This window comes from Neovison vison, chromosome 6 (assembly GCF_020171115.1).
Source record: "Neovison vison isolate M4711 chromosome 6, ASM_NN_V1, whole genome shotgun sequence".
In the NCBI taxonomy this organism is placed as follows: domain Eukaryota; kingdom Metazoa; phylum Chordata; class Mammalia; order Carnivora; family Mustelidae; genus Neogale; species Neogale vison.
Genome location: NC_058096.1, coordinates 170,005,701 through 170,022,397, shown reverse-complemented (window position 1 = coordinate 170,022,397; position 16,697 = coordinate 170,005,701). Strand labels below are relative to the sequence as shown.

The 16,697-nt window shown below is 46.8% G+C and overlaps 1 protein-coding gene across 6 annotated transcripts in view; it reads left to right on the top strand.

The window, feature by feature from the left end:
* IFT122 (intraflagellar transport 122) overlaps positions 1-16,697 on the top strand; it is a 71,958-nt gene that overhangs the window by 45,027 nt on the left and 10,234 nt on the right. For 4 of the 6 annotated variants that reach the window (XM_044252945.1, XM_044252946.1, XM_044252943.1 and 1 more), the window contains 7 exons: positions 663-716; positions 4,391-4,552; positions 8,674-8,840; positions 11,225-11,396; positions 12,688-12,790; positions 14,710-14,850; positions 15,995-16,089. In XM_044252945.1, the coding sequence (XP_044108880.1) occupies positions 663-716; positions 4,391-4,552; positions 8,674-8,840; positions 11,225-11,396; positions 12,688-12,790; positions 14,710-14,850; positions 15,995-16,089 (894 nt within the window). The remainder of the gene's footprint in view (positions 1-662; positions 717-4,390; positions 4,553-8,673; positions 8,841-11,224; positions 11,397-12,687; positions 12,791-14,709; positions 14,851-15,994; positions 16,090-16,697) is intronic. The other 2 variants (XM_044252947.1, XM_044252944.1) reach the window with 1 other exon arrangement.

Genomic DNA, 16,697 nt, shown 5'->3' with positions numbered 1-16,697 from the left:
CCCATGGGTTAAAGTCTTTAGCTTTACTGTGAGTCCAAGGCAAGAGCCACACTTTTAAGATTTACGTAAGAGTTTGCCTTCCAGGGACGTGGAGTGATTTATTCCCTAACCTCCCCCTCCCTTCCAGAAACCATCTTTATTCCTTCTCAGCTTTCCCCTCCTCCTCTTCCTCTGTGCTGATACTGTGGGCTCTGGGTGCCTTGTATTTATTCACTGTTGGTAAGCATAGCTGTCTCCTGCTTTCCGTCCCAGTCACCAAGATGTATAGCAGTTGCTGCGCAGTCAGTACATCTTCCCCTCTCCCACTCTGATGACACTGCCTCAGAGCATCAGACCGCCCTGTTCTTCTCTTTTGCATAGAGAGTGCTCCAAGCAGGCCACATCACAGACTGCAGTATCATAGTTTTGTTTTACCTAATCCCAAAGTGATTGATGCAACCAGGACTTCTTTGCTATTCTTTGTGTGGACTAATCCCAGGGATAAAGCCGTGCCTCACTGGGTGGTATAACCCTCCTGAACACATGGCGATTAATCAATGCTTGCTTCTTTTCCCTCTTTACACGGCTCACTTTCTAAAGCTTGACTTCCCACCCCCAGCCAATCACCCACTTTTGAAGCCCAGAAAGCAGCTGATTTCATTCTTTTATTTCTTCCCCTGTAGGCCTTCACCAGAGTACAAGACCTCCGATATTTAGAGCTCATCAACAGCATTGAGGTAAAAGACAAAATGTTCCTTCTCAAGAAAGCGCAGACTCACTATCAGTAGCTTATAGGGAGCTCTTCTAGCAGATGAGAGCCTTGAAGGCACATAACTAGAGCCCACTGGAGTCTGGGCATTTGGGCCATAGCCTTGCTCTGGGGGTACAGAATGCTGTGGGGCAGGGAGATAGCACATAGAATCAAGGAGTGCAGTTTGTCACTTGGTAGTGGGGCGGGTGAGGCAGGTGGGTCCCTAATCTCTCCAAGTTTTATTTTCTATCTGTGAAATGAGTCGATTTCCCAGGGTTGCTGAGAGGACTAAATCAGCAACTGGTTTTCACACCTGCAGTGGTTTTTAGGTGGTTACCATCCTCTAGGGCTCTAACAATATGCCAGTGTAGGAAGCATTTTCCAAATGCACATGATCTGCTCCCCACCCATGGCAATGGGACCTGGGGAAGGCACTTGTGGACTGGAGTGGGCTAAAGAGGCTGGTTCTGTGAGTACCATTTGCTGGGTAACTGTAGACAATACTCTTAATTCCTGTGACTGTCTGTAAAAAGGCGTACATATTTTTTCTCCTGAACAGATTTATTGTGAGGCTAAGAGAATGTGAGATACATTTGAATTCCCATATGGAATCAGGGAGGAAATCAGCAAATGTCTTGTCCCTGTAATTCAGTTCAGAATAATAAACACCTGTCATGGGCCAAGCCTTGAACTGAGTCTCGTGGGCAGAGTTGAATGGAAGAGAGGCCTGCAGGAGCTCACAGACTGCTCAGCTGAGTAATAGTCGCCACTTGTTGAGTGCCTGCTCTCTGTCCCATGCATGATCAGTGCATACACTGCAGCTAACCCTGAACAACATGGGTTTGAACTGCATAGGTCCACCTATTCGCGGATTGTTTTTGATAAATATAGCAGTACTGTAAATGCATTTTCTCGTGTATATGATTTTCTTTTCTTTTTAAAGATTTTTAAAATTTATTTGACACAGAGAGAGAGAGAGAGAGAGAGAGAGCGAGCACACAAGGAGGGAGAGCAGCAGGCAGAGGAAGAGGGAGAAGCAACCGACCCCGCCCTGGGCCGCAGAGCAGGGAGCCGGATATGGGGCTCCATCCCAGGACCCTGGGATCATGACCTGAGCCGAAGGCAGTTGCTTAACTGACTGAGCCACCCAGGCATCCTATTTGATTTTCTTAATAATATTTTTTTGGGGCACCTGGCTGGCTCTCAGTAGAGCAGGTTGATGTTGGGGTTGTAAGTTTGAGCCCCACATTGGGAGTAGAAATTACTTTAAAATAAAATCTTTAAAAAAATACATATCTTCTTTTCTCTAGCTTACTTTATTGTAAGAATGTGGTATATAATACATGCAACACAAAATCTGTGTTAATCAACTGGTTATGTTATCAGTAAGGCTTCTATTCAACAGCAGGCTATTAGTAGTTAAATTTTGGGGAGCCCAAAGTTATGCCTCGATTTTCAACTGTGTGGGGGTCAGTGCCCCTAAAACTCATGTTGCTTAAGGGTCAGCTGTATTTTAAATCCTCACACCAACTTAATGAAGCACAAATACTCTCTTATTCCTATTTGATAAATAATGAAATTAAGGCTTAGAAAGGCTATGTCATGTCCCCAAGGGTCCATAGGCAAAAGCTTTGTTGGAACTCAAAGCCACTTCTTTCTAATTCCCAAGCTCAAGCTATCTTTACTCAAGGCCATATTGCTATCTAAGAAGTTGCTTCTGATGCACACCCTCCCCACCTGCCCTCCCCCAGTACTGTCATAACGAGCATCTGTAACTTCCTTGCTTACTTAAATGCATGTGTGAAGAGCCATCTACTAGTAATGCCCAGTACTGCTTACTCTCAGGGGCTGGCATTTGGGAATTCACTGGTCTGGTTTTAGGCGCCTTAACCTGAAGCCATGGAACATGTTCTCTATGTAAAAGTTACTGACCTCTGTGAAGACCACTGCTCACCATTTATCATGTCTTAACTGAGGTCCTGTCTTACTAGTTCTTCTGGTGTGCTATGAGCTAGTTAGTTGGTTAAACTTGTAAGAATTGTCTTTTGAAAAAGAGCAAACTGCTTTCAAGTGATGATCCATTTTGGCTGCAGGGAGGCCTTAGTAACTTCTGGGCATTTGGCATTATTCCAGAGAACCAAGGTTCCTTGCTAGGCTCCTTTGGGGTAGGGGAGATATAACTATTCTGATAGCAGGAGGAAGAGAATCTGCCCATATGGCTACATACATATTGAATATATGTAAATCATTTCTACTGATCATGGTGGTATTCTGTGGCCTACGCCTAAATTCCATGCCTAGTGAAACCTATTTTTTAAAACTCACTGCAAGATTTTGATTCACTCCTTGTAATTAGGAGTTAGGTGTTTTTGACTGATTAGTCTAAACTATGGTGGGGGGTGTTACTGCTTTTTTGGGGATTTTTTGGGTTTTTTAAAAATTATTTCTGTCAGTGGGAAAGCATGTTGCCTCCAGCTGTTAAAACGTCACCAGCTTGTCTGGGAGTTTGATTCAATGTCTCATCTTCCTCCACTGTGGTACACTTGCTAGAAAACAAGCAAAAGGAAACTGCTGGGGATGAGAGATTGGGTGCTATTGAGTGTTTACAAATACTTGAGCTATAGACTAATGAATGTTCCCTAACATGAGAGGAAGGAGTATGCCAGTTCCTTCTCTTCATCTTCAGTGTGGTTCATCTGTGTGTGTACATGCAGGTATGTTGCTGGGGACTGTCACTTGTTTCCAAAGGTGGTATTATGTGGTACAAAGAGCATCTAGAGTCAGACAGACCGAATCCAAATGCCAGCTCTGTATGATCCTGACCTGCTTCTCTTCTGAATCTCAGCTTCCTTCAGTGTGACACTTGGGTGGTACTACTCACACTTGGGTCCTTGTGGGAGGTACATAACCAGCACCTAGTGGATGCTCAGCATGTGACTCACCTTTTCTTTAGAGAAAGGGACATATGAAGGCTCATTATCCTGTTTTGTTAGTCTTCTTCTTGGGAAGAGACCCTAAACGTTTGCTTGTCTGCATTATCATGGGCCACAGCTCAGCTAAAGCAGGCCTGGGGACATGAGAGATCTTGGGAGCTTAGGGGCCACCAACAACTGGGTAATACACACCATGTAAGGGCACCTGGGTGGCTCAGTTGATTAAGCACCCAACTTCTGATTTCAGCTCAGGTCATGATCTCATGGACAGTGAGATAGAGCCCTGCATCTGGCTCTGTGATCAGCAGGGAGTCTGCTTGAGATTCTCTTTCTCTCTCTCTCTCTCCCTCTCCACCCCTCCCCACTTGCATGCATGCACGCTCTTGCTCTCTAAAATAAATAAATCTTACCAAAAAATACACACAATCCTAACTATACAGTTGTTTCCTTGGAAGAATATACAAGAAAGCATCCCTGAGGAATTTCCATTAAACAAACAAAAGTTTTTATTACTTTTGATCTTCATTCATCTGGGAAAAAAATCTGCTTTTGTTGTCAGGCATTCCCACCAGAAACCTAGGTGAGAGACACAACAGCCCAGAAGCCAAATGGAGATTCCAGCAGAAAGACCCAGGGGCTTAACTTGAAATAGCAACATCTAACCTTTGTAAAGGCTGCTTCCTGCCATGGCTGCAGAGGCTATTTCCTGTGCTTCTAATTTTTCCAGGAGAGGAAGAAGCGGGGAGAGACCAACAATGACCTGTTTCTGGCAGATGTGTTTTCCTACCAGGGGAAGTTCCATGAAGCCGCCAAACTGTATAAGAGGAGTGGACACGAGAACCTCGCACTCGACATGTACACCGACCTCCGCATGTTTGAGTATGCCAAGGTAATCCAGCCACATCCTGGGCCCAAGCTATGGAACCCACCAGTGTTCTAACACTGTGCTGCCCAAGATGTTTACCCCAAGAAGTGATATGGATGGAAAATAGCAACTGCCTTGTTAGAAAGGGTTTGGGCAAACTGGCAAACAAAGGAACCATCAATGGCCACTGGTTCAAGCTGGCCTAAAACTCAGCTGTTAGGCTGACATCAGAGGGACAAGAGAGTATGACAGTTCAGACCTTTGTCAGTGACAGAGCTGGATGGACTCTCTGAAGAGTGAGCCTGAGCCAGCATGATCCTTTCATTAAATGCTCAGGGTTCAGGGCTTCAGGTCTTTCTCCCATAAATTCTCTCAAACCTTTGTAGAAGCCTTTGAGAATCAGTATTCTCAGGTTCAAGTTAGTTCTACCATTGTTATACGGGACAGTATGGTTCACTTCACCCAAGGTTTCCTAAGGGTCAGCTCTCTGATTGGTACTAGGCTCTTGACCGTGCTTTGGAGACACCATGACAGAGTCCCTTCCTTCCAGTACTAGCACAGTGTGCTTCCTGTCACCCCGGGGGTGCATCTGTATGGGTGGTGGTGGTGATTTCCCTTGCATTTGCAGATCCTCTGTTAAGGTTAGTCACCAGCAGATCTGGGTACATGACAGGGGTTTGCCTAGAGCAGGCTCCTGATGGTTTGTGGGAGAACAAGTCCCCCTAGAGAGCCCAGCCATCAAGCCATTTGTAGTTCAGCCTAATGAAAGGTGAAAAGAGTCTTGGGTGCACTGAGCAACCAGGCTCTTCCTTCCGCAGAGATGCCTTTGTTAAACTGCCTTTCCCGGTACTGTCAGGATAGGCTTCAGAATGTTATTAAGTGAGTCATCAGCCACAACCAATTAGTGGCTATTAATGGTAATTATCTAGCTCACAAGTTCAAGATGGAAAATCTTCCCCATTTTTTTTTCTCCTTTTTTGTTCCCAAAGATGGTTATGCTCTTTTATCTTCCACCTGTGAGATCATGGGGCTGAAGGTTGCATCTCTGTGACAGTGATGTGATAGAGTTTCTGGTCATTAATATCTAAATGAGCCCCTTGGTCCTAGCCTGTCTCTTCACCTTGATGGTTCCTTCACCCCATCCCCCAGATCCGAGTGCTTAAGGTTCCCCCACTTTGTCCTCTTCCACTTTTTTAACCCTCCCCTGATACTCCGACCATGCGCATGCGCATGCACACGCACACACACACACGCTATTTAACACTGCATTCATACTGAGAACAGCTAAATCAGTATGTCTTTTCCTGGGGATAACAACATTTAAACTAAGGACAAAACCTACCTAAAGGATTGAATCCCTAGGAGTGGAATTTGGGCATTAGGAATGGCAGGATGTGGTGGTTCTTCAGAACCAGCAGCCTTTCCTGGAGCCTCTGAAATCTTCCAGTAGGCAGCTGTGGTGCTCACCTTTGCATTTGGTGAGCTGGTGTGAGTCCTGGTCCTTCCTGTGGGTCCTTCCTGGCCTCTTCACTTTGTTGAGCTTCCATTTTCTTCTCAGAGGGTGACATAGCTATAGCTCAGCTCATTTCTGAGAATTGCACAAAATAATGTATGAGGAAGCCCTTTGCAAAGGCCAAACTATAGAAAGGCTGGGAAAATCAGAGGAGCTAAGTGTGACCACAGAGTGGCTAGTCTTCATGCTTCTCCCCAGTGATCCCCACTCCTCTCCCTACACTGAGGCCCCTCCTCACACCTTTGGTGGGCTTTGTGCACCCACAGTCTCCCATCCAGAAATGCAGCCCACTTACACACTCCATCTGGTCTGCCTCTCTATGAAGGTAAATATTCTGGGGGTTGTTTTGGTTTTAGTTTTTGATCGCAATTCCAAGTAGTTTGGTTCTGTTTCAATCCCCCCCAATAGTCTGACTTTGAGGAAATGTGTACATACACATTATGTTGGGGGGTGGGGGGGAATACAGTGCTTATTAACATGCCATGTTTTTGTTTACTTGAAAATTGCTTCCCAAGATTCAATCTGGTTTTCAGAAAATTTTTAAATTACATTCCCACGTACAAATAAATTGTATGCTTTCCGGATAAGTGACATGTTTATATGGTGATAAAGGGAATTATAATGCTCTTAACTCTTATGTAGTATGTCCTTATCAAAATCACCAAGCATGAGAACACTGTTTAGTCTCATTCATCACTCAGCACAGCCTCTTTCTGTCCACTCCAGGACGTAGTCTTTGCCATGGCCACAGATAACATGTAAATTAGCTTCATGGAACCAAAGAACCCTTGAAAACCCAGTTTGCTAAGCCTCGAGGAATCATTTAGACTCAGCTTCAATTAGGTCAGAGCTCCCTGAGTTAGGCTGTTGGGCTGGAGGTGGTTCCTTCAAACCTGTGAGCTGTGTGTCTGGCTGGTCTCCTTGTTGATGTCCCAAATTTATGGCTTACTCGCGGCCTCTGACCCTTCTCACTATAGTCACTCCAAGTCCATTGAGCACTCACTATGAAGGACATTTCTGTTCTCTTATGATGCCTGTTTTCTCTGGCTGCTAGCCTCATTTAACCAACCAGGTTAGCAGAGTTTCCAGCTTTGCACTTGCATAAACAGTATATGTTGTACTAGTTGCGAAAAGAGTAAAGGCTGTGTCTGTAATGGTCTAAACTAGGCATTTTCAGATTGTCAGTGCATGCTTTCTAAGCTTCTTCCCCTGTGTGAACTCCAGGGAGACCAGAGACCAGCAAGATGGGCCTGTCTTTTATTGGCTCCCCAGCATCAGGGTAAATGATGCCCTTTCCTCCCCTTACAACAGTTGGTTGTCTTAGACCATCTAATATATTATTTTAGGGGCTACACAATTACCCTGAAAGCAAATGGAAAAAAAGAGAGCTAATTGTTCAAGTGGGTTTTTAGCATACATTGACTGTACTTTCCTGACAAATGAGTGCTAATCATGGGGAAAGGAATGCTTTTTTTATACTTCGTGAGGCTGACACAGTGCACTTTCTGCAGGGTACATTATTCCCAAGACAAACCACTTCTAACTAGTAATGCAGATCTGGGCTCTAAGCACTCTTAATTTCCCCTTTTGAAAAGCCCCACCTTTAAAAATGTCAGCACCAAAGCTTCCTCAACTATGGCAAACTCCCATGTATTTATTTGGGGTAACTATATCCTGAAAAGAGGTGATTTTCTGAAGCTGTTTCTCACGCATTCAAGGGCTAACCCAGGGATGCCAGCCATGGGATACCAGTCAGGGAAGCCCCCTGTTACCTCTTCCTTCCCAGGTTCTCTCTGGGCCTCTTCCCCCCATCTCACCACCCCCTGGCATGGCCTCCTGCTGCCCCACCTCTACAGACCCGATATCAGAACAGGATTTGTTATCATCCAGTTGGAAGTAACTAATCAAGAACACTTGTGGTCCTTATCTGCTCTAGGCACATAATGGGGGGAGAAGCAAATGGGATGATGCCCTAAGTTCAGGCAACAGAATGTGAATAGAATCAGAAAACAGATGTGAACAGTACTTCTAGTGTGGTGGTAGTTGAGGAGAGGGCACAGAGGAGCTCCCCTAGAACTCTGTACATCATTTTGTCCATTTAGGTTTATGGGACCACATGCTTAGCCTCACTCTGAGGCATGTGGTATCACCCCTATTATCTGAATAAAGATTGTAGGTCTGGATATTCAAAGTTAGGCAGCCAGATTGTATAGTCACTATATGGAAGTAGTCACACATATATCTGACTGTATGAGAGAGAGAAACAAAGTAACCTGATCATAAAACTTCAACACTGCAGAGTTTGTGTACAGTACTCCAAAGAGTCCGGAAAGTATTGTTTAGCTGAAGAACAAATGTCTGTTAGTGGGAGGGGCAGGAAACATTCAGGGCTGTAGTCCTTGACACTGTCCCATACTCCCAAGGAGCACCTGTGGAGCAGCCTATGAGCACTCCTCCCTGACACCTGGGACTGCCCCTCAGTCAACCATACAGCAATGGACTCACTCCTGCATCCTGAATGCCTACTTCAGCCAAACAGAGCCCTTCCTTGCTCCAGCTTTCGGCAGTCTGACGTAATGCTGGCAGCAGGAAGTTCTAATCCGGAGTGTTTTTGTTTGTTGTGCTTCCTCAGGATTTCCTTGGATCTGGAGACCCCAAAGAAACAAAGATGCTAATCACCAAACAGGCTGACTGGGCTAGAAATATCAATGAGCCTAAAGCTGCCGTGGAGATGTACATCTCAGCAGGAGAACATGTCAAGGCCATAGAGATCAGCGGCGACCATGGCTGGGTTGACACGTGGGTTTTCAGTCCCTGCCCCAAGAAGCATTTGGCAGCATGTTTTGTCATGTTAGCTCTTGGTTTTGACTGACAAAGGGGAAAGAAAACGTTTCTCTAAATACATAATCCAAATGTAATAGTAACTAGGTTTTTGGGAGACACAGAGATCAAACAAGGCAGTCACTGCCTTTGAGCAGCTTAGTGAATCCCTGGGGAAAGGGTCAGGGGTTGGGGAAAAATAGGGGAAGGTACCCAGGCATTAGAGCTGCCATTCACTGATCCTTCCATAGGAGCCAGATATTGCAATATCTTACAGGCATTTGATTCTCCCCCACACCCTAAGCTGTGGTGTTTCCATGTCCAGCTTCCAAATGAGGAAACCAAGGCTCAAGGACCAGGTGATCACACAGGGCAAAACAGCTGGGAAACCATGGAGCTGAGCTTCAGACTGACTTGGCTGATTCCAGCGCCCCTAATATGTGTAATAGTAGGAACTAAAAAAGAAAAAGAATGCTTCTAAAGCACACCAGGGAAGGAGACAAGAATTCTCATGGGAGGAACCATGGATATGGTCTTTGCATGAAGACCCTTGAATTTTAAGAAGTAGAGGGTGGTAGGAAGGAGACGGGCATGAGACCAAAAGGACAGCACAAACCAGGAGTTTCCCCGAAGAGAGGCGGGCATGAAGTGGGGCTGCCCAGAGAGACGATGGATTCAGTTTTGAGACTCTTAGAGCATCAGACCTCCAGGGGGATGGCCTCCTCCTCTCACAGTCAAGGAAGGTAGACTTCACACTCATGCACATATGCACGTGTGTGTGGGTATGTGTGTGTACACATATAGGTGCACACTGCCATAGCCAGCAAAGAACAGGTGAGGGAGCAGCTCCTGAGGGTGGCTCAGTCTGAGCCCTACAGGCTGTTGGTCATTCTGGAAGCCACACTGTGGTCTGTAGTAGTGGTGGCCTAGGCAGGACCTGGGGAAGGAGAGGGCTGGTTAATAACTAAGTCACTTCCCTGAACCCCACCATGTAGTTGCCATGCATGCCCCTCATATACATGCCATATGTATGTGACCTACCACCCCATCTTCCTCTTGTACAAGAATGAAGGTTCTTGAAGATACAGATCTTGCCCACCCCCCCCCCAATTATTCTTTTCACGAAAGGAGTGGTACAGGAGAGAGCCAGGCAGATTTGTGGCCCTGCTCTCTCCCCTCTGGTTTTTCATGTCACTTTCATTTGCAACTGACATGTATCAGGTTACCCTGGAGATACCTAACTAGTTCAGGAAAGAGTTATTTAAGCATGTTCGTCCTTTTCTCGGGTCTAGCTATAAAAGGTGCCTCCTCTCCAGGGACATTTGGTTTGATGGGTGGGGCTGGGGGGGGCTCTAAGGGGTTGACGTGCCACCTTTCCCTAAAAATGTGTTCTTTCTCTGCTGAGAAATGTTATTTTTAGATGCCATTATTATTCTAAGTGCAGATTGACAGGCCTCCCTGAGCTTGCCTGTGTCTGAGACAGGGATCTGTTACAGCTGCTTCCCCTTCTTTTTTCACAAAGAGCAAGCTGGATAGAGCCCCTTTCCCCCAAGAGAGATGGTTTTACTCTAAAAACCCACCCTGACCAGAGGGAACAAGCATGTTCATCCACTCCCATCCCATGTCCCTACGAGTAGTGGGAGGGCCATTTACCATTGGGAAGAAGTGGTGAGCCCCAGTGGTCCCTGTGGCACCACCTCACCTCCCCTGTGGTCAGCATCTTGACCAGCAAGAGAGGTACAGCCAAGATTTCCAAGAGGCCTTTCTTCCAGAGGTCAGAGCAGGCTCTACACATGCCTCTTCCTCTAAAGTCCTGTCAGCTGAAGAATTCTCACGCCTGTACCCATGCTTTCCTATGAGAATTCCTGAAATGGTGTGGAAAGAGCATTCTGCCACTTCCTGGCCGCAAAATCTTAAGCAGGCACTTCACCTCTACCTCGCCTTTAGCCCTCTCATCTGTAAAATGAGAATAATAGTGCCTGTTAGGGCAATGAAGATTCAATGAGATCACACATGTGAAAGCTCCTGGTGCTGTGCTTGGTACCAGTAGGTGATCAGTAGATGTTTGTTTCTATCCCCAGATACTGCTGGATAGATAGCGACCCTGTGAAAGGCACACACAAAGTGGGGGAGACAGTGTCCTTTATCAGGCAACTACTCTTGGTCACTGGGCAATGTCTCTGGATTATATATTCACTTATTTAATAACCACCGGGGGCCATGGCACCATATTGAGCTTTGAGGACATCAACATGAATCGACATGGAGCCTGCCCTCAAGAAGACCCAAAAGCCCATGCTGCTTTCTTCCGTCAGGTTACTGTTATAGGAGTCTATCTCCTCCCCGTGCTTTTACCTCTCCAGGTTAATTGACATTGCCCGTAAACTGGACAAGGCCGAGCGGGAGCCCCTCCTGATGTGTGCTTACTATTTCAAGAAGCTGGATAACCCTGGCTATGCTGCTGAAACCTACTTGAAGATCGGTGACCTGAAGTCCTTGGTTCAGCTGCATGTGGAGACCCAGCGCTGGGATGAGGTGAGGGCAGAGCATGCCTCATGGGGTAGAGGGCCCCACGTGAGCCCTGGACCACAGGGTGCTTTTTGGGCTTTGGATGAAGAACAGTTGCCCGCGTGAGAATGAACATTGGCCTGGCAATTAGGAGATTAACACTTGAATTCTCTGAGCCAGGGTGTTAGAGGCCCATTTATTCATTTGTTCATTCATTCATTCATTCAGAAAATATGCACTGCTGGCTTCATGCTGGCCCTGTGATGGACACCAGGGATGTGAGAGTTTTAGCAGGACAGCCCTGTGCCTACTGTTGGTCTGAGCTGCTTGTGACCAGCACTACAGGCTGATAGATCTCTGACATGGAGACACACTTACATAACATTCAAAACCTGCTGGGTGCCGTTTGACAGAAAATGTCACCCATACTCTCCAGGTGCAGGCTGCCAGAGCCATTTCAAGGACAGTTATTTCTCTTCCTTCTTCCCTCTAACCTGGACTCATTCCTGAGAGGATCAGTGGCTGCACCCATGGTCCTCACCCCACCCCACCCACCCATCCTTCCGCTGAGGTCTAGTTTACAGAGCCACAGCAAGACCTTTTCTGAATAAAGCTGTCTGACTCTTCTCTGCCCTCTGAGGGGCTCCATTTGGTGAGGTGACAAGGTTACTGATGAGAAGAGGTGGGGCCAAGGACAGAGGCAATAATGGCTTCCCAGGATAAATTTATTAGGAGATTTGTGAAGCAGCATAAATTAGAGCATCTTAGAAACACTCAGTCCTTACCATGCATCAGGCAAACTTTCTCCCTGTTGCCACATACTGTCCCCCGTGACTCATTTCCACTTCTCCTGGCCTGACAGGTGGTTCTGGGGCTTAGATAAAGCAGTGACTGGGTCCCATACAGCACCAGGTCCACAGTCATCTTTGACAGCTAATAAGCAGTGATGATGATAATGTCAATTCTGTTTCCTTAGGTGTCATCTGCAATTAAAAGAAATCTGTTTGCAGCGCTACAGGAGCCTACGCAAACCCTCAAAATAAAATGTTTCCGATTCTGGGCTGCTTCTGTGGTCCAGAAACAGACTGTGTTGTTATTGAATCCAGTCGCTTGCATATTGCTGTTAATTGCCTTTTGTTTTCAAAGAGCTGATTTGTTTTTGCGTTTCTGGAGGTGGTGGTAGGGGGAGGCACTCTCCCCCTCTGAGTTGTCAGCCTGGCAAAATATGACACATCCCTAATGGATTCAGCCAAGTGCCATGTTTTCATGGGGCCTGTGGGGGCTGCTTTTTTAAGAATGCATTTGTTCCTTCCTCCAGGCCTTTGCTTTGGGTGAGAAGCATCCCGAATTTAAGGATGACATCTATGTGCCCTACGCTCAGTGGCTAGCAGAGAATGATCGTTTTGAGGAAGCCCAGAAAGGTAGGCCACACAGACTGGCACGTTGCAGAAGGAGCAGGAGTTGGTATTGCCAAGACCCACATTTTAGAAAGGCTGCCAAGCCCCTCCCATCACAGGTCTGAAGATGGATGACTTCATCCTGGTGAATGTGATGTGTTTCCTGGTGAAAGACTGGGGAGCAATGGAAAGAACATGAGCTTTGGAGTTGGACACACCTGGGTTCATCACTCACTTGCCTCTGGACCTCAGGCAGGTCCTGTCTCTTCTCTGAGCAAAGCACTGTGCACTCAGATGTAGATTCCCACTTAATTCTCAGAGTAGCACTATGATGTTGGTACTGTTTTCTAGATGAGAAAGCTGAGGTTGGAGGAAGTAAAGGGATTTGCCTGAAGTCCCACAGCAAGCAAGTGGGAATTTGAGCCAGGCTGGGGTGGGGACAAAATATGAGAACTCCCACAGAGTGTCCGGCATGGTGTTACCTGCCACTTTTCCTCTACCGCAAACAGTAATTTGGCTTAGATAAAAGTGTCCTCTGCTCCTTGGCATTTCTACCGGTTAAGTGGGCTGCACCCCACATATGGCAATATCTGAGATAGGAGCAAAAGGAAACATAGAGCTTTAACTGGTAATAGCAATTTTAAAATGTGACTGCCTTCTCTGTGTCAGGCACTAGCTGGGCACTTAACTACATAACCCAGAACCTCGCCAACAGCCCTGCAGAGACACCGAGGCTAACTGTGCCCTGCAAAGTCACAAAGCCAGAGAGAATGGCAGAGCCAGGATTGGACCAGGATCTGTCTGCCTAGGAACCTGATTCTTGTGACTAGGTCTTACTGCCTCCTTAGGAAGTCTCCTAATTGAAGCTGGGTGTGTCGTATTCCATAGCATCTCATTTACACTTCTATATGGTAACAGTTGCCACCTCCGGACACATTGCGGAACAAATGTCTCCCTGTTGGAGCTCCTCTGCTAAAAGCCCCCATTGAAAGACAGCATGTTCTCTTCTGCTTTAGCATTTCCAGAGCACCCAGTTGCTGAAGTATGTGCATGTTTGGGCAAAACACATCAACCTATCCATCTGTCTGTGTCTGCCCTTCCAAGAATCCATTGCCATAGTAACTTGGTACTCAGACAAGAGATTGGAGATGAGATTTGGAACAAAGGCCAGACCTTTTCCTTCTATAAAGCAGAGAATTTGGATCATTTGAGTGCTCACATGTGAGCAAGTGTCACAGCTAGACATGCCTCCCTGGCAGCCCCCAACTTCCTGAGGGTCTGGCCACATAGTCAAGATTCAGGAAATTTCTGTTAAACAGATATAAGAATTATTGAGAGGGGGTTTTTTTGCTTTTTTTTTTTTTGCATGTGTTCACAAATGTTTGGTTGCTAGAACCGAGCCATATTTTTCAAGGTTGTCATTAAAAAGCACACAGTTGAAGACTGATGGAGGACTTGAATGGGGCTAGGCTCAGTAACCTTGGGTATGCCACTTTACTTCCACCTTCATAAGTCTGTTGTGACCATCCAATGAGGAATCGGCAATAAAAACACTTTGTAAGCCACCAAACCTGTTCAGTTGTCAGGTGCTACTAGTGTCACGCTGGATGTCACAAAACTTTGTCCCGGCCCGGAATGGGGTGAGGGTAAGACCTCACTGGTGCCATCCTCAGATTTTGCCCTGCAATTTGGCCCTCAGGTTTTTCTTTCTGCCGTGCTTTTCCAAAGTCAGTTGCCTTTTCCCAGCCAGAAAGGAATGTGTCTCACTGCACTTTTTTCAGGATGTAGCCTCCGTTATTTATAGCCTTCGGCCTGAGAGGCACATCCCAGCAACGAAGTGCTGCAGATGCTCCCATTGAGTGTCCTACTTCTACAGCAGCCCCTTGCAAGCCCTGCAGATTTCCATCCCACTCCTCAAACTGTGTGTTTTTGTGCCCCTGCAGCGTTCCACAAGGCTGGGCGGCAGCGGGAAGCGGTCCGGGTGCTAGAGCAGCTCACACACAATGCCGTGGTAGAGAGCAGATTTAATGACGCTGCCTATTATTACTGGATGCTGTCCATGCAGTGCCTTGATATAGCTCAAGGTAAGTAAACATCAGCCAGGCTGCTTGTTTTCCCCAGCCCTGCTCTGGCACCAAGATAAACATCGAAGGAGCTGGGACGTTTTAATTAAAGCCCTAGGCTTGTTTATTCGGTGTATTGTCCATAACCCTGTCTTGCAGCGGCATAATCTGGTGTGTCATCTTTTTCCAGTTTGCCCATAAGTTTAATGATGGGATGAGGGCCATCCTGGGGTTATGGTTGGGAGGTCCTGCCCTGTGTTGCTAATTCAGAACATCTCTCTCCCCTGCTACCTGGGAGCCTATAACCAGACCCAGGTGAGCACTTTTTAAAAAAATTTAATTAAATGGAAAGATGAGAAAGAGATCACTTTACAGTAACACACTCCAGATTCTCACTCATTCCAGGCAGGAAAATAGTTTCAATGTTGTTTTCTTGAGACTTCCCATCATGCACTGAGGGAGTTCTGGAAGCAGAGGGGACACGGAGATGTTCTTCACTGGACTAAGGCCAGCATGCTGGAGTGGGAAAAACACTGGAATTGGAGGCAGCTAGGTGACTTGTAACGAGTCACAATTTCTTCCTAAACTCTACCTCCTCATATGTGGCACTGGAGGTAATCCTATCCTACTTTCTTCATAAGGCTGCTGTGAGCCTCACAGAAGCTGTGGTTATGATTTGGAAACTGTTAGGTCCAGGTATAAGGTGTCATATTTCTGTTCTGGCCAGTGGTCTGTGCTTTGGATAAGGCCTGACACAGAGGGAAGAGGCTGGAGGTGAGATGAGTAAAGCTGACATGTGCTCATCCTCCACGCCAGGCTCCTCTGGTATGTCTGCACACCAGTGATCACCCTTTTCATACTGGTGCTCCCCATTGGAATGACCTGATAGGCTGTAGTGTTAGATCTGGGAGAGCCTGCAAGAAATGTACTCAGACTTTTCGTGGCCACATGCTCTGCCCATCTGAGACTTTCCCTGTCCTGGGGAGTCCCAGCTCCTAAGCAGCACCTTTCTATCACTTCATCTCTTTGTCAGTCTCCCTGGCACAGGTCTTGATACTGGGGGAGAGCTGACACTGGCAGTGTTGCCATTGCCTTTATCTTGTAGACATGGCTTGACCCATCTTCCCCCTCTTGTCACCCTCCCCCCCGACACTGCATACCCCAGACCCTGCCCAGAAGGACGTGATGCTTGACAAGTTTCGCCACTTCCAGCACTTGGCCGAGCTGTACCATGGCTACCATGCCATTCAGCGGTACACGGTAAGGTGGTCTGGATATGGGGGCCAGGTGGGGGTGCTGCCTACTGAGCTAAGGGCCCTGGGCACATCTTACAGAGCAGCAGACCTCTGGATGGAAAGTAAACCCACTGGACAGGATGACTTGCCAAGAAATTCAGGTCTCCTCCTTGGAGACAAAGTTTGGGACTTTGATTTTCCTCAGTTACCCTTTGACCTGTTGTAAGCTGTGGGCTTCTGAATTAGTGAGGCAGAGCTAGAATGGGACTTTCTAGGTGCTGGCTTTATGTTTGTAAAATTCAGGCAGACTCCAGGTTAGCCAGACAAAGAGTTATCTCTAAAATGATCAGGGGTGGGGGCGCCTGGGTGGCTCAGTCTGTTAAGTGTCTGCTTTTGGCCTAGGTCATGATATCCAGAGTCAAAGGAACAAGCCTGCATTGGGCTCTCTGCTCAGTGGGGAGCCTGCTTCTCCCTCTCCCTCTGCTTGTCCCCCGGGGCTTGTGCTCTCTCTCTCTCATTCTCTCAAATGAATAAATAAAATCTTACAAAATACAAAAATAAAGTGATCAAGGGTAGATGTTCCATTCTAGGTGGGTGAAGCCCCATCTCTAACCAAAGGCCTGAGGTCTCTTC